General features: G+C 48.4%; 1 protein-coding gene across 3 annotated transcripts in view; it reads right to left on the bottom strand.

The window, feature by feature from the left end:
* The window catches only part of Vps8 (VPS8 subunit of CORVET complex), a 216,731-nt gene that overhangs the window by 2,342 nt on the left and 196,053 nt on the right, over nt 1-18,336 (bottom strand). For all 3 annotated transcript variants that reach the window (XM_038345871.2, XM_038345872.2, XM_038345876.2), the window contains one exon: nt 872-952. In XM_038345871.2, the coding sequence (XP_038201799.1) occupies nt 872-952 (81 nt within the window). The remainder of the gene's footprint in view (nt 1-871; nt 953-18,336) is intronic.

An 18,336-nucleotide genomic window follows, 5' to 3' on the forward strand; every position in this document is an offset into this window, starting at 1 on the left:
TTACCCAGAGCACAGGTAATTGGAGGAAAGTGTCTAAGAGTGCAGAAAAGATGTTTCCAGGTTTCCACAGGGAAGGCTGAGCCCAGGGTGCTGCCAGGCCTGTGCTCTCGATGCCTGGATGGGACACGGGCCATCCTGAAGGCAGGCAGGCGGAGAGCCCGGGGATACGCTTCCGCCTGCCATGGACGCCTGTGCAGGACTGACTGCTCTCCTCCCACAGTTGTAAGAGACCAAGAGTTCAGCCATGGCCAGTCCCCCAGTCTTTACCGCAGCTAGCTAGGTGGTCACAAACCTACCTTGTGGACAAGGGAAGACGTATGTACAGCTTCTAGCTACTGTGCCTCGTCTTCCTTTTACTCTGCTTGCTAGCTGGCACGCAGAAGCAGTGGGCAGAGCTGGACTGACCATGCTGAACTAAGTGAGCAGAAGCCTCAAGCTGGGGGAGACCTGGAGGTTCAGGGATGGTGTCCTGGCTTTCCGCATTTACGCTTCCACCTAGTGCAAGCCACTGTTGCTTAGTATTGGTCTTTCGTGGTCCAGATACAACTAAAGCAGATGTTGAGGAGGGCATGTCAGTAGGGCAGGTTTGGCAGTCTCAGATATGAACTTCCCGAAGGAGGACACAGGCTTCTAGCTTGCCCTCTATGGAGACAGGCCATGCACAGCCTGCCTGTGTCCTCACGGCCCCCACAAGGTAAGTAACAGATACCTATTGCCTTTGTGGCAAATTCTGAGTGCCTTGGGGGCCAGGATTGGTGGGCCATGTGGTCAGAACAGGTATAACAGGGCACCTTCCAAGCCAGAGCTGGAAGCAGGACTCTGAACAGTAAGTTACAAATCAGAAACAGAAACATCAACCATAAACCATTACCCGAGAACTTCCTCGGTAGAGCCGGCAGAGCTGCTCGAAGGCTTGGATTTGCTGTGGATCCAGAACAGGCTCTGAGTTTGCCTAGGGAATAAAGAACAGTCAGATCAGTCGTGACATGTCTATCCCTGGGCAGCCTCTGGCCTTCCTCACATGGACAAAGCAAGACATAGTAGTTCCCTCATGTGTCTGAAGAAAATTAGTCCTGGCAGCTGGGAGATTTGTTTGAGTATCCTTCTGAAGGCCACTCTGATGCGCCTCTCAGCCGTATCCTCTGTGTACCTAGCATCCTTCTGAGGGCCCCGCTCTGATGCTCCTCCCAGCTGCATCCTCTATCTGCGAACCTAGCATCCTTCTGAAGGCTGCTCTGATGCTCTCCAGCTGCATCCTTTATCTGTGGACCCTTTTCCCCACCATGACCTCTGAATTTGCCCCACTCGTGGCCTCCCTGAAGGGCTTTGGTCCATCCACTCTTTGTGGTCCATCCACTCTTTGTGGTCCATCCACTCTTTGTGGTCCATCCACTCTTTTGGTCCATCCCATCCTCCCTTTGGTCCATCCACTCTTGTGCACCCATAGCCATCACCTAATGTGGCTCAGTCTTTCTTTGCCATTTCCTTGTTCATTATAACTTCGGCTGCAAGACCAGTCTACTGCAGCTTGAAGAAGGGATGCTGGAGCACCTCTGTCATCTGTCTGTCTGTTGTGCACTGCCCCCAGGAGCCTGCCAGTGCTGCAGCAGACTTTGTCTGACTCCTACCTGGGGAGGGAAGAGGGATTCCTGGGAAGGGAGCCCTGGAGGTCAGCAGCGTATCTGAACCCTAGTGCTCATCCCACATGACCTCGGAGAGTCATTTCAATCCTCTGACCCTGGAGGTGACCCTTGGGAGGTCACTGACAGTTAAGCTAGATGACAGGCAAGGGCTCAGTCATGCCAGCTGTTATAACTGTACCTCAGAGACACCCTTGGTTAGAGGTTCATCTTGGAAGTATTTGTACATTAGGCTAGTGAAAACCATCTGTTGTACCCTTCACTATGAACCTTGTAGGCAGAAAGGAAAGGGGTTTCCTCAGACCGCCCCCCCCACACGGGTGGGGCTTCAGAGATGAAGCATGTGTGGGTTGATTTAAGCTAGAGGGTAAGCACTTAAGTCTGGTGCAGACACAGCCATGAGGAACATCACTGAGCGCATGCGGAGCCCTGGCTGCTGCATGCCACCAGGGGCCATCCCACCAGGGTCTCAAAAGTGCTCTGAGAAAGGTCCTGACAGATCCATTTTCCCAGCAGGGAGGGTATTCACTTTAATTAATTAAGTTAGTAATCCAGGGCATGTGTGCATGCCATGGTTCCTGAGGGGAGGCTACAGAACAACCTACAGAAGTCAGCCTTGTCCTGCTACTATGTGAGTCCTAGGGATGGAACCCAGCTTTGTCAGGTTTGGTGGCAGCAGCTTTTACACTGAGGTGTCTCGCTGAGCCAGATGTGAACTTAAGATAGTATGAGATCTAGAAACTTTAAGGCATATGTAAGTTGTCTTTGTTCCTTTAGCATCTGCATCACTCCCCAGAGACAGCTGCCTAGGGCTGGTAATGGAAACAGCACTGTGGCTTCCCGCCTTGCTGGCCCGGCCTGCAGGTACCACAGCTGTCTTCCCGCAGGAGGAACGGAAGTCTGAAGCTCCACAAAGCAGCTGAAGAGAAGAGCGCTCACATCTACCCAAACATAATGTCACAGCTGGTCTAGCGCATGGCTGCCTCCTTCTTGATGCATGTGATATGGCCGGCTGAGGAGGTGCAGAGCCGATGAGAAGTGGAGCTTGCTCTCATCTGGCTACACTCATTCCAGTGGATCACACAGACAGACGAAGGAGCCCCGACAACCTGAGAGCACTGGAGCTGCCTTGACACTTGTTAAGAGCCAGTTGGCCTCAGCACTATTTGGTAGGAAAAATTATACTGGAGAGAGTACGTATCACACGACAGACAGATTTTATAAGATGTCCAAGGAGGTCCTAAGACCTGCAGGGCAGATAAATATGCCAAGCGTGGCTCAAACCGAAGCCCAGCAATGGAATGCTACCACTGCCAAGGCACAACCACTGGCGAGCACAGCCCAGCACATCTTTCAGACCCCTTAGCAGCGGTGCCCAGGCTGGCACAGGGCACATGCTCTGTACTGGCCTCTCTACACCACTGCCTCATCCCATATAAGGGGCCCTCCCTGGTTATCGTGCGGCCTGGGGCTCTCGCTTTCTTTCTTTATTGTGGCGAACACTCTGACAAAGAACAGCTTTGGGAAGGGGCATTATTAGGTTTACAGTCCAGGTTTCGGTTCATTATTTCATGACGTCAAGGCAGGAAACTGAAGCCTTGCACCCAGAGACACAGATAGCATAAGCATCGTCCTCGCCTCCTAGCAGCTTTCTCCTCTCTACACTGCTCAGGAGCCCCTTTGGGAGTGGGCGGATGGGTGGGGGTGGTAGAAGGGGATGTGGGTGGGGTGGGTATGAGTGAGGGACAGGAGTGGTAGGGGTGCGGTGGGAGGCCCTGCTGGTCAGATGCTGCAGTCTACCATAATTCAGCAGCTCTCCCAGGGCTCGGCACAATACGGAGGACTCCTTCTCCTGTCCCGGGGGAGAGGGGGCTTCCTGCTCTCTTCCTAACCTTATCTGGAGGATGTCTCTAGGCCTGGATGTCTGACTTATCTCAAGGATGGCCCTTGACACAGTTCCCTGCAAATGTTCCTCCCCTGCTGCCCACATGGTAATTAAGCAGCATGTTCTAGCTATTTTCATAGGGCCATGTTGCCACTAACCCAGCTTATGACAGGAGCAGGCCACCTAAAGCAAACTAGGGTTTGCCTCTGCTAGCACTCCATTCCTATACTCCCTGTGCTGGAATAAAGCTCAACTGTCTCACTCAAGTCATATCCCAGAGGCTAGCTCAGCCATGTCCACAGGCTGGGTACAAAGCTTTCTGTTGCCGCTTCTGCCCCTTTGTCCTTGTGGACTGGTGGCCAATGAACTGCTAGAAAAAAGGGGACCCCACAGGTGGGTGTGGGTGACGGGTGTGGTGGGTATGGGGGAGTGGTGTGGTCCACAGTGGGCTGGGCCCTTCTCCATCAAGTAACAATCAAGACAGTCCCCCACAGACACACCCACAGGCTAACCTGGATTGAGATTAATTCTTCATTTAGACTCGAGGTGGTGTCAAGCTGAAAGATGAAACTAACTGGCACAGGAGGGTTTAATACGAAGAGTCCAGCAAGAAGCAAGCAGAGCAGGGACTTGTGGAATATTAGCTTAAGATGTGTGACATTTGTTTATGCTGTGGAACATTTGTTTAACGATGCAAAGATGTGTTGCACTCTTTTATGTCGTGTTTGTTTAACTCTGTGAAGCTGTGTTACTCTGCCTGTCTAAAACACCTGATTGGTCTAATAAAGAGCTGAATGGCCAATAGCGAGGCAGGAGAAAGGACAGGCTGGGCTGGCAGGCAGAGAGAATAAACAGACAAAAAAGAAGCAAGAGAGCTCAAGGAACAAGAGAACAAGAAGGGGATTCTAGGGCGGCCACCCAGCGAGTCACAGAGTAAAAGTGAAAGCAGAATTACAGAAGTGAGCAGAGGAAGAAGCCCAGAGGCAGAAGGTAGATGGGAGAATTTAAGAAACTCTGGTTAGAAATAAGCCGACTACAGCCAGGCATTTATAAGTAATAATAAGCCTCTGTGTGTGATTTATTTGGGAGCTGACAACCAACAACAGGAAAACACTAGGGAAGGGAGGCCATTTGAAAAAGACACTGCAAAAGCCAAGTGACCACACAGCTGAGCGGCGACAACCGGGGAAGCTGCCGCCTTATGGAGATACTTGTGTAAGCTGTCTTTGGCCTGAAGAAACACTGGATCATGTATCAAATGTCATTAAACTACACTTCACATAGAATCATATCATGATGGAAAATGCAGAGGTCCTGCCACTTCTGAAGAGCTACGGAAAGTTCCCTCAGGCCCTGTAAAAGAAAACCTGTGCTGGACACCGTGATCTCTTAAGCTTTTTGTTACTAATTATGTTGCCTGCCTGCCTGCCTGCCTGCCTGCCTGCCTTCCTTCCTTCCTTCCTTCCTTCCTTCCTTCCTTCCTTCCTTCCTTCCTTCCTTCCTTCCTTCCTCCCTCCCTCCCTCCTTCCTTCCTTCTTCCCTCCCTTCCTCCCTCCCTAACTTCAACCAGGTCTCCCTGTGCCTCAAACACGTATTAGGCCCTTCTCTGCCTCCTGAGCGGCTGGGCCCAGTACATGCCACCTTGTTTAGATCCAATGGTCTGCTGCCGGAGAAACACTGACTGATGGGAGCTTAGTCGTAACTATTTCTGGGGGCTGAGAGAAATGCTGGTTTTATATTATTTCTCACACACATGCAGTTCTACATCTAGACTGTTCTCACTTACTCAATTTATTCCAGCAGTTATGCTTTGGACGCAATTACGATCTTCTTAGGACAGTGAAGGTCATGTCACAGGGTAGCAGAGTGTGATGCTAAAAACAGCCATGCCATCAAGCCCCTGGGAAATACTGGATAGCTGTAGGTCTGTTCTGGGCACGGGATACACTGTGCCTACCCTTGGGGGTTTGCTGGTTGAGTGGGAAGTGCAGACGGCTCAGGTAGGGTTCACTCGGCAGTATCTGACCCAGTGTGTCTCAGACTTCAGTGTGGAGGAGAAGTGCTCAGCGTGTTGTTAAATGCCGGCTCTGGACGGCAGTGCCCAGTGGAGACCCCACAATGTGGGAGGCTGAGGCAGGAGGACAGTTTGTTCTAAACCAGCCTGGGGTACATGGTGAGACTCTCTTCAATGTTTTTGTAATAAAAGATTTGGGCTAGCAGGTATGGAGTGGGGTTTGAAGAAACAGTGAGGGGGGTGGTATCTGCACTGTTCCTTATAGTGTCCTGACGGTGACAGGCTACGTTTAGGTTATAGGTGTTTTAGCTCCTGGTTCAGCTGTATCCAGCCAATTAATTAGCGCCTCCCCTCCTACCCCCAGCCCTGCAAGGTGACTCAATTAGGTATGTTGCTTTCAACATTTGTTGGATTTACATGCACCCTGGCAATCCTTACTAAGACTGTTTAATTAGACCACATTGTCCTTGCTAAACAGTTTGTTCAAATCTTACTGGATTGAACACTTAACATTTTTAGCATGTACACAGGGTTATGCAAACTGAAGATAGTTGGGAGGTTTGCCCAACAAAACATGAAAATACACATGCCCATGGGAGATATTTTTCAAGTTACATAGCATACCCAGGTGAGCTCTGGCCTTGCCAAGGTGCCATTTCTCTATTAGGCCTTTAAATTTTTTGGAGCTGCCAGGTGAACGGGGTTTTAATAATGTATCTGTGGTGGTTTGACTGAGAATGACCCCCAAACGCTCACATATTTGAATGCTTGGACCCCAGTTAGTAGAACTGTTTGGGAAGGATTAGGAGGTGTGGCCTTGTTGGAGAAGGTGTGCCACTGGGGTGGGCTTTGAGGTTTCAGAAGCCCATACCAAGTCCATCCCCCTCCCCCTCTCTTTGCCTGCACCTTTCAGATCAGATGTGAGCTCTCGGCTATGCTCGAGCACCATGCATACCTGCCACCACCATGCGTCTGCCATGGACCAACCCTCTGCAACTACAAGCAACCTCCCAAGGAAACACTTTATCTATAAGTTGCTTTGGTCATGGCGTCTCCTCACAGCAGTAGAAGAGTGACTAAGATAACATCCTAGAACAGTGAAGAACGTATCACTGAAAGTCACAGGTTCTTTCTTATGACATGAGCCTGTCGCCCTAAGCACCAAGAAATTGCCTCCTAGGAGTTATTATGGGAGCCCTGAGACCATCCAAGAAGTAGAGCATGACTGCTAACGCATGAACGGCCAGAGCCGCACACAGTAAGCGTCTGCAGACAAGTGACTCAAGGGGCAATGAAACAGCTGTCTGTTGAAGCGCTTAGGACCTCGTAGGTGCTCGCTGCCATCGAGCCCTTCCTGAGCTGAGAGCCAGGAGTTTTAGGCGGCAGCAGCAGGTAGTGCACACAACAGCTGAGGTGATGACCCGAACCCCATGCCTTTAATGGGAGGACAGCAGGGGTGGACAGAACTCCTGCAAACAGATGTGCCCAGAAGGCTGGGCATGTGGCTGCGGCCATGAGTCTTCCGAGGTGCTGACTGGCTCCTGCCCATTCCCTCCAGGTTCATGAACTGGGATTTCTAGTGATGCTAGTGTCAGTCTCTGGGTACAAGGATGGACAGTGCCTTCTTCTGCAAGTTGCCTTGGTCATGGGATATCTTCACAGCAACAGAACAGTAACTAGGACATCTGTCAATAGCTCCCTGGGCACGAGTTTTCATTCTTAAACAATTCAGATCGCTCTCTTCCATACACTCCCTCTTGTCTCCCTCCCATCCCTACCATACTCTTCCCATCATTAGCAGTTCTTTGATGACTTTTGGTTTGGTTGGGTTTAGCCAGGGCCATCTGTGTACCCACTGGGTTAGAAGTGGAGCCTGGATGGGTCATTGATGGGTCCATGCCTGAAGGCAATGATTTCCTCTCCCCTGAACTATCAGTAACACACAGATCAGCAGTGAGAGGGAGGCCTGGCAGGGTCAGCACTAGATCTTATTTGTTCTATCCTCAGCACTCTGTACCCTAAAACCTGTTCAGCAAACATTTGCTAAAACCCACATCATGTCTCATTCCGAGCCATCTACAGCTGGACTTTGTAAAGGTTCCTGTAATCTCAGGTATGTTTGTCCTACATGTCAGCCAAACCATTATTTTCATCTTATTTAATCCAGTTTGGGAAAAGGTATTTTTAAATGTCAGGAGAAAATGAACAAACAAGGCCTGTGCCACCGCAGATACTGGGGCTGGAGGTCTGCGCTGTGCCCTGTGCCGGAGCTGATGCTCCCTTCAACAATCCCTACCGTGCAATCTTAGGTGAGGCCCCTGCTCTCTCTGAGCAGGGTGCTGTTGTTGACTTTTGGTAACCCAGGGATACTGATCAGAGCTCCCAATATGAAATGACTAAGCAGTTCGAGGGAAAGCCATGCCCAGGACTCCAAGAGCTCTCTCAGGGGTGGCACTTAGAAAACACAGAATAACCTGTAGGCCCTGCATACAAAGCCAGTCTCTATCACGTGCCTGCATGGGACATCATCCTAATGAGACCAGAGACCCAGAAACAGAGCACTGAAGCACAGTGCAGAGGCCACAGTGATGGGGCCAGGGGACAAAAAGGGGTGTGCTGCAGGAGAGAGTATGGGGCAAAAGAGAATGGCATCCTGGAAACGGAAGCTATCCAAGGGCAGGACCATGCACGGCAGCCTGATCCCTAGTACCAAGCTCAGGCTGAAGCAACTCTGGAATGAAGATCTGCCCATCAGATGGCCAGAGACGGCATTCTTGCTTCTTCCTTACTCAACAGGAGAACCGCCTCCTCCTGGATTCTAGCTGAATAGCTCTGGAGATATTTAGTGTCTCTCAGTCTGTTTTGTTGTCTACGAAGCCCTGCTTTGCAAAGCTATCACGAGACTTACAGACTGTATGGATTTGGTGCCCATTTGATGTTTAATGATGGGGGCCGTAACTGTGAATGAGTGTCTTGTGTTGGAAGAGCCTGGGAGAAAGCACAGTGGGCTAGGGTCGGACACCTGAGCTCTCACCTGCTCACCAGTTTCCTGTGAGCACCACTGGGCCCAAGCTCAGTGTAATTCAGAGTATTGCTACTATGCACCAAAGTCTACCATCCAGCGGGTGTGTATTTAGGGCAGGGGAGCTTCAAGGCATACACTGGTATTTACTGAAGGCAATCATGGCTTATAGTGCGAATCAAAAGCAAACTAGGGCAGCCAACTAGAAGCACTGGCACAAAACAGCCGTGAAGGGAAATGAGACTCAGTGAAAAGATGCTGTACAGGGAAGCTGGTCTGCCAGGTCCAGGTCATGCACAATGGAAAGTGGGAGCAACAAGCATTCCACCCAAAACTTCTAGAAATGAGCAACACTTTCAGCAGAGGCAGGATACAAAGCCAAGTTAAATGATAGCCTTCCAACATGCCAATAACAAGCAATCTAAGGAAGAGATCGCGGGCGCACTTCCATTCACAATAGCCTCAAAAATTAAAATATCTAGGAATGAGCAAAACCAAGTAGGTAAAAAACCTTGACAATGAAAACTTAAAAATTCTGGTGAAAGAGACTGAGGACACTAGAGGGTGGAGAGACTTCCTGTGTGTGTGGATTAGCAGCATTGGTACTGTGAAAATCACCATCCCGCCAAAGTCAAGGCAACCCCAACTAAAATCCCTACACAAAAACAATAAAACGACTTTCTAAAATTCTGTACAACACAAAGGTGTGGGAAAAGTCTTTCTAAACAGAACTCCATTTGCTGAGGAACTGAGGCCAACAACTGAGAAATGAGACTCCATAAAACTAAAATGCTCTGCACAGTGAAGGAAACAACCAAGTGGAGAGGACGCCCGCAGAGTAGGGGGGAACCTTTGTCATCTACACTGAGGTAGAGGATTAATGTCTAGACTACAAAGAACTCAAAAAACAGTAAAACAAACAAGCAAAATGACTCAAAACAAAACAAACAAACAGACAAAAAAACAGGCTATAGATCTGAACAAAGAGGTCTCAAAAGATGAAATAAAACTGGCTAAGAAATACCCTCAAAAGTGTTCAAGGCATGGTGGCATATGCCTTTAATCTCAGAAGTCAGAGGCAGGTGGATGTCTGTGAGTTAGAGCAGTTAGGGCTACATAGTGAGACCCTGTAGACACTGTTCCCACCTTGCCAAAATGCTTAACATCCTTAGCAATCAAGCAAATGCAAATTAGAGTCAGTGTACCCCTCACCCCTCCCTAGAGCTCCATCTGCATGGTTCCTTTCTACTCTGCTGGCTTTTGTGGCTACCTTATGATATATACTCAGTTCTAAAGATTCAGAGCTAGGAGCCATGTGTGAGAGAGACTATATGGCATTCGTATTCACTCAGCACAATATTTTCCAGTTCTATAGATTTACCTGCAAAATATCATTTTTCTTGATAGCCGAATAGTATTCCATTGTGTGTGTGTGTCTGTGTGTCTGTGTGTGTGTGTGTCACCTCAGTTAAAGGGACCATCTCCTAGCTCTTGTGAACAGAGTAGAGATGAACATGGCTGAGCAAGCACCTGTGGAGCAGGATGTTGAGTCCTTTGCATGCTGGGTCAAACCTACTTTTAGCTTATTTATTTATTTGTTTGTTTATTTATTTATTTAAAGAATTCACCGCACTGACTTCCTCAGTGGCTACAGCAGTTTGTGACAGCATCAGTACTGAAGAAAGGCTGTCTTTCCCCTACATTCTCACCAACATTTGTTGTCTGTTGTTCACTGATTGACTAACCATTCTGACTGTGTTATCAACAACTATCCAACTGAACTTACTTAAAGAGGGAGTTCACACCTGGTACCATAAGCCTAGCCAGCCACAACAGCTGCAGAGGTCCTAGGCCTGGAGCAGACCCTCCTATTGCCATTTTCCTAAACCTAAATTTATACTAAAGTTAGTATAACTTCTAACTTTATTTTTCTGCAACAGCACCCACTTGGACATCTACAATGCTACCTAAACAACTAAAGCTTTTGGGGAAATTACAGAGAAGGGGGCAGAGACACTGGAAGAGCCAAAGAATCATGATAATGTCTTGTAGACATATCAAGATAGTATCTTCTAGACATTTCAGGGATGCTGTCCCCATGAAATCACAACAGTGTGGTCACCTAAACAAGACCTACATAACGACAATACCAGTTGACGATGTGACAATGTGGATGGGGACAGTTCTAAAAGGCTCCACCCCAAGATGAAGAGCTACAGGCAATCAATGGCTGCTGAGGAAAGAAGAATCAGCTTTCTCCAGGGACAAGTCCCTTGATAGGCTTTCCAATCCGAGCAATCAACCCTAAACACGTATGTATACAAATGACACTAAATGAATTCAAGAGGCTGTATGCATGTATGCATGCATGTGTGTGTGTGTGTGTGTGTGTGTGTGTGTGTGTGTATGCATGTAGGTGTATATGTAACAATAATAATTAAAGAAGGTCATGGATTTGAGAGGGATTAGGGGCACAGGAGGAGTTAGGAGAGAGGAAGAGATGGAAATAGTCACATATTTGTAAAAAAATCTAAAAAAATTACAATTTAGATTTAAAAGAAAATGGGAGGGAAAAAACTAAATAAAACCCTGAGCAGTGTGGCAAGCCACAGCACAGAGCCCTTCCCCATGTCCCAAACCATCCCAGCATGGCACTAGGGAGGACTGATTCCCCAGTCACAAGAGGAAAAGCGACTGGTGCTAACTCGCAGCAAGTTTCTTTCCAGGTGATGAAGTCCACTGCTAAGGGCTGGAAGTTAAATTGGAGCTGAACATTTTAGGGGAAGAAACAGTGCCGCCCTGGAAATGACCTGCAGTGCTCAGCATTAAAGTAAATCTGCTTGAAAATGAGGTCTTGGTGATCTGCAGGAGCCCTGGGGAGAGGCAGGTGAGGTCAGCACAGCATGCCGACGGGCGGGCGGGCTGCAAAGCTGGTGACTCACAGAGGTGCTGTGAGCGAGCTGTAATTACATCCGCCAGAGAAAACCAACCAGGGCATTCTAGACCCATAGCCCTCTCAGCCACAGAACCAGCTTCACTGCAGAAGCATCTGAGCCAGCTCCACCCTGAAGGCTATGCTCCCATGAGGGATGTGAGGCTAGGGAGCCTGCACGTGAGCCTTCCATGCACACAAAAGAGCACGAATGGGCACAGAAAGCTGCACTATCTTGTTCATTTCTTGCTCATAATCCACATGCGAAGATTTCACTTCCTAATCGTCTTCCCATCTAACATGCTTCTGAGAGCCTTGGGCACTTGGTGTACTGAGCCAACACAGCCTGTGTCTTCCATGGGCAGAACCATAACCTGTTGGGGTACGAGTGCAACAAAAACTGCATTTCTGCTGTTCTCCTGCCTGTCCTTAACTTCACTTTGAAACCTGTTATCATCATAATCAGCTGCACCCTTCAGCCAGACTTTTGCTACCGTCTGAGCTGTTCCAACCTAGAGCCCTAACCATTTAAAGCTCTCTGTTAAGATGAAACCTGGCCTCAAAGGTAAGAGCAAACGGCAGCTCCTGCTCACAAACAGAAAGCGCCCTTCCTGAAGGCTCAACACCGTATGCTCTCACACTGGTACCCGACCCTCCAGGCCCTCCTATGTCCCAGTGACTCAACACTCCACAGGTCACAGCTAATAATGAGTTAGATAATGAGATAACACTCGGGCTATTAAGCTGCCCGAGAAAGTGACGAACCGGGCTGGACAGGTTGAAGAGGCAGCCAGGGCTCTAGGGTGATGGGCACGCAAATACTGGCAGGGCTGGTTGAAGCTTATGTGACGGGCAAAGAGCAGCCAGCAGGACTGCTGCAACCCAGTGTGGCTGCCCGGCGCTGGCCATCTATGCAGCACTCTATGCACTGTCTCTTCAGGCCCCACTGCACCCTACAAGGGACTTCTGTTGTAGTCACTTTAGTGATGTGCCAAAGGTCACACCCGTGGAGGAGCACGGACCTGAAAGGGGGCAATCCAGTTCCAGGGACTTCTTTACCTGTCATGGTCTCGATATCAGTCTGACAGAAACAGTCACAAGGAACACAAAGAATGGAAACAGGCCTGCCTGGTCACACAGTGGCCTCTGGCCTTCTAGGGAGGCTCTGTGATTCTGCTCTGCGATGTCAGGCCTTCACGAGACGATGAGAGGGAAAGCTAGCTGGGCGGTAAGTGGGCCACGGGAAGAACCAAGCCTGCTGCAGGGAGGAGCCGCAGGCCTCACGCAAACCAGCTGTGCCATCCTGGTGCTAACCATGCCTTCTGCAGCCCCAGTGCGGACTCCGAACCTGACTCTGAGTCTGCGACACAAATCAGTTGTGCTGCTGCCCTTTGCCCTTGATAGTCATCACCTCATCTGTGAAGCAGCAGGAGGAGGGCAAGTGGGAGACGCAGGCTTCCTGCTGTCTGGAGGGCTCTTGGTCTCCTGTCCGATGCCTGTGTTGGAGCACACAGCAGCAACCCAAGGAGGACGGATTTACTGTCTGTACCCAGCAGGACACTGAGGTTCTAATGTGCTAATGTACTGTTTGTACATGACAAGGTGAGCCATCAAACCACATCTGTGGCAGACAGAAGGTGACAAGAAGTTACAAGGCATTATGGGTGTCCCACAGGCAGATTCAGCTGCTTAATTTGCTAGGGTGCTGAGTCTGCACCTGCCAAGTGTCTTCCAGGTCACCCAAGAGGCAAGTATCACCAAATGCTGTTTCATTACCCAAAGAAGCACAAGTGTTTCTGTGTGAAATGGTGTGTGGCGGCCTGATGATCAGTCTCTTGTCTCTCTTTTTCCTTCCCCTTGGATATGGAGCCTCTTACTATACCTGGAACTCATCAACTGGCTACACAGCCAGCTTCGGGGATCCAGCTGCCTCTGCATCCCCAGACCAGGGCCCACAGACCTGCTCTGCTTCTCAAACCGAGTGGGTTTTGTGTGCTTTGATCTACCCATTCTGTGCTCTTTCTTTCTCCACACAATGTCTCTGAATTAGTGGGATGTTTCTGAAAGCCATATGCTACCCCTGCACACGCTTGGCTACCCCCTGCCTAGCCCGCTGTGAGAGACACCACCTGGGGAACAGGCGCCAATGATCCTGTCACACCAGAGTGGATTTTGAGAGCTGGTTTGACAACCTCAGAATGTACTTGGAAGCTTTAGACATGTAATGTAATGTTTTGGCCAAATTCATCAAAGCATGCCTGCCTGCCATCCTGACATCAGGGAGGACTGGTCACAACTGCCTCCTAGGTGGGGCTGTCACCTCACCATAATGCAGGCAGTACTCAGTCACCATTACCCAAAGGGCTCGGGCTGGATTCACTGTAACAAAACCTGGTGAGGTTGGGGCCCCCAGTGCATGCTCCTAAGCAGACTAGAAGTTTTACCACAAGGTATATTATGACCTTCCCATCACTACTAGAAAGTTCTGTTCAGAAAGGGAAAAATTTAAAGGCCCATTAAGATGTCTTCTTATGGGAAGCAGAGTTTCAAAGAAGGCATCCTAGATGACGGCATTGTTCCACTAGCAAAGAACCCTTCTCTTTCCATCACTGGCCAAATGTCTGGTCTTACTTAAAAAAATGACTGAAAACAGGGAAAGACTTCGTTTTCATATAAATAAAATCAAGATCTGCTATCCTCTGGTCCCCCCACTGATTGTTTCTACTTAGGAAATAGCCAACAATTATCTTTATGGGCTGCTCAGAGCAGTAACTCTCGCAGGCCTCCTCTGAGGGCTGAAGTCATCATGATTGTTCTATCAGAGTCCTGAGTTCTGGACTGCATTTGCTCAAACATTCCCGCCCATCAGAACCAAATATGCCTGGAAATGATGGCCAGATAACAAGAGGTACAGAGAAGAAACCAGAATCATGGGTTTACCTCTAAAATTAGTGTGCTAATTTGACTAAGTATGGCCTCACTAGGCTCATATATTTGAATGCGTAGTCATCAGGGAGTAGCATTACTTGAGAAGGATTAGGAGGTGTGGTCTTGTTGGAGGAAGTATGGGGCTTTGAGGTTTCAAAAGGCCATGCCAGGCCCAGCCCTCCACCCACTTTTCCTATGGATCAGGATGTAACTCTCAACTACTTCTCCAGCATCATGCCTACCATGCTGGCTGCCATGGTTCCTGCCCTGATGAAACTATAAGCAAGCTCCCAATTCATTGTTTTCTCTTGTAAGAGTTGCTGTGGTCATGGTGTCTCTTCACACAGAACAGTGATTAAGACAGAAGTTGGTACCAGGGAATGGAAAAGCTGTGACAAGCCTGACCATGTTGCTTGCTGGAAGAATTTAGAAGACTTTGGGACTTTGAGAAAAAGTGGTTGGATGCTTTGGGGTAGGTGGTGGTCAAGGGGCCATCCTAGTAGAAGCATGGAAGACAGTGTGAAGGCAAGTCCAACAGCAGGGCCAGCTCAAGAAGTTCCAGAGAGGAAGAATTTAGTGACTATGTAGAGACCATTCTGGTGATGTTTTGGCAAAGAATATGGCTGCTTTTTGCCCTTGTCCTAAAAATCTGCCTGAGGCTAAATTGAATTTTGAATTAATGGCCTTGGCAGAGGAGATTTCAAGACAGCCCAGTATGCAGCCCAGTATCGACTCTGTCGTGTGGTTATTAGTAATAACTCTTAAGCAGATCTATAATGAGGAGGATGCTGGACAAAGAAATATAAAATGTTTACTTTGAGGAGAAAAGGAGCACCAGGAAATGTAATGGGGATAAAAAGTTTAAAGAAAAGCCTGATGCTGAACGGAATAAAGGGAATGGTGACCTCAGGGCAGGACCCCACCCTTCTAAGATTCCAACTTGTGAAAAGGAATTAAAGAAATGATTAACCAGTAAAGGAAACCACAGAAAACAAAAAGCTGATACAAATGTTACTGAAGATGAGGCCAAGTACCAGCAACACAAAGCAGCAGAAGTTGGCAGCTTTGGCCATATAGTTCTAGCTTTGTAGTCAAGGATATAGGAAGGGGGTTATGGAATCTCCCTCTGTGGTTAAGGAACGCTTCTAAGGCCAGGCATATGTCAGGGATGTCCCTGCATGGAGCCCTAGAGAGGCCACTGTATGTAGCTGTGAGGGTGAAGCCTGGATTGTGTTGGAGACCCCAAGATATTGAAGATGCCAAAATTATGGGACACATACCAAGGAAAACTGTTAACAGGGAGTGGAAGCAGCCCAGGAGAGAGACAAGTGTGTTGCAGGCAACAAAGCTGAAAGGAGTTGGAGATCGGAAGAGCACCTTGACATCTGACATGGAGATGCTAAGTTTGGAGTTTGCCCATTTGGGTTTTGGTCTTTTTTTGTTTTGTTTTGTTTTGTATGTTTGTTCAATATTTCCTCACTATGTTCCCTTCCCTCCCTTTTAGAACCATAATGCATATTCTGTGCTATTACATGTTAGAGGTGATGGGGGAGCTAACCAATCCCTTGTCTGAGGGGCGTGACCCCTCTGGGGCTCCAAATACCTTTAAAAGATCCATGTGCTTTTGTTTTCGCTCTCTTTATTTCCTGCACTCCTCGCAGGAACCTTGGCTTTTGTAAGTTCCCTTTTCTTTCCTTTATTAAAGCTGAATATTATATATTAAAGCTAGTCTGGTTAATCATAATTGCCGATCGACCACGCCCCTTCATAGAGGTATGTGATCTGATTTTTATTTTGATTTCACAAGGGGGTTTCAGGTTAAGAGACTGCCTAGAGTCTCAGAAGAGACTTTAAACTTTTAAGCAATTTTGAGGCTGTGATAGACTATGGTGACTTTTGAAGTTAGACTGAATGCAGTTTTGCATTAGATATAGCTTCAAACCTATGGAGGCCAGGAAGTAAAATGTGGTGGTTTAAATAGGCCATTCTTTGAATGAATAAGTTTGAATACTTAGTCATCAAGGAGTGGCACTATTGAGGAGCTGTGTCACTGGGGTGGGCTTTAAGGTTTCAAAAGCTCATGCTAGGTCCTGGCACTCTCTCTGCCTGAAGATCAGGATGTAGCTCTCAACCACTTTTCTAGGACCAAGTCTGCCGCCTTCCTGCTGCCTTGATGATTATGGACTAAGCCTCTGAAACTGTAAACCAGCCTCCAATTAGATGTTTCTCTCAAAAGAGTTGCTGAGGTCATGGTGTCTCTACACAGCATGACTAAGGTGATCAGCAAAACCAAGTTAACAATCCACAAGGCTGTGCTATAGTTACTCTCAACAGGAATTTGCTGCCTGAAAGAGACAAACATGTCTGAACTCTTGCAGAGAAGTGAAATTTAAAAAAATTTTAAAAGGAACCAGGAGTTTCACACTAGCAGTGGGTAGAATTTGAAGAGGAGGGGCTGAGTTGAGCTCTAGAAGTCCACATAGGGCTTAATATATTACTCACTTGTGCAGGTTCAACTCCAGAGGCCTGGTGGAAAATGCTGTTTGGAACTCTGAAAGGCACATGGAAATCCCAGGCTTTGCAAAATAGCAGAAGACAAGAGAATACTAATGATCCAGACTGGAAAGAGTGTGGCTAAAGACTGAGGTGTCAGAGAAGCCCAGCCCCAAGCCAGGCATAGGATCTGGGGTACTTCAAACCTATTCCTAAAATAGCCAAGAATGAATTCTCTGAAAAATTTATCAGCAACTGACAGCCAAACTCGCATGCCACTGAAAGACAGGAAAATGCAGATGCTCAACAACACTGCTGTCAATGCACAGCAGCAGCAGCAGAAAATGTGACCCACAGCAAAAGGAACAGCAGCAGCAATGCTCAGAGTTGCTCAAACACACAAAGAACTGGAAAAATAATTACGTCTGTGACGTGCATGTGTGTGTATGTGTGCGTGTGTGCGTGCGGGTGCATGTGCACGTGTATAAGTGAACAGCCTCAGTATGGAAGTCAGCTGAGCCAACAACTATAATGTTGGATGCATTCCAAGATGACAGACATGACGGTATAGTTTTGATAAGTACTCTTTCATTGGAAGAGAGGGAACAAAGATGGCCCAGAGAACTAGACTGGCATCCAAACAGTCTACAGACAGCATCACACCAACAGCCCCCGAGCCTAGCAGGAACAACAGTGAAATGCCCTGGGAAGCAGAAGAGCAGCATGGGGCTCCGCTGATGGCATAGAGCTGCATTGCTGGCTGCAGTGTTGATAAAGGTGGGAGCGGCCTCTGTGTGGATGGGTCATAGTGACTCCACACAGTACCAACACGGGCCTGCCCTGGGCTCTGCGAGGCAGGAGTGTGCACATCGAATGCTGGTGTGACGGAATCAACAGCGTGATTGTGGCATGTTCACTTCAGGGCAAGCACGCAAAATGGCTGCTTGAAAAGGACAATGTGCTTTTGGTTCCAAAAGAAAGCCTAGTATAATAATAGAGCAGTGGGCTGAAGAGACGGCTCAGCGGTTAAGAGCACTGCCTGCTCTCCCAAAGGTCCCGAGTTCAATTCCCAGCAACCACATGGTGGCTCACAACCATACGTAATGAGATCTGGTGCCCTCTTGAGGAAGAGACCTGGTCAGTGGTCCTCATCAACTTAGACCATGAAACCCAACATGGACAAGTTCAATAGAACTGCCATACATGGGCTGCCCGTGCCTGGTGCAGCATTGCCAGGGCAAAATTTCATTTTTTATTTATTGCTCATCAATGCTCTCACCTTTGTAGCATGACAAAGGACAGAACTGAGTCTGTTCTCCAGAGAAGACCAGGGCTGGGGCCTGCTGGGGCAAGCAGGCTGCAAGCTGCTCAGAGAAAGGGGTTGAGTAGCGGTTGTAGCTTCCAGAGAGTAACAGGAGCAAC

This window comes from Arvicola amphibius, chromosome 10 (assembly GCF_903992535.2).
Source record: "Arvicola amphibius chromosome 10, mArvAmp1.2, whole genome shotgun sequence".
Classification (NCBI taxonomy): domain Eukaryota; kingdom Metazoa; phylum Chordata; class Mammalia; order Rodentia; family Cricetidae; genus Arvicola; species Arvicola amphibius.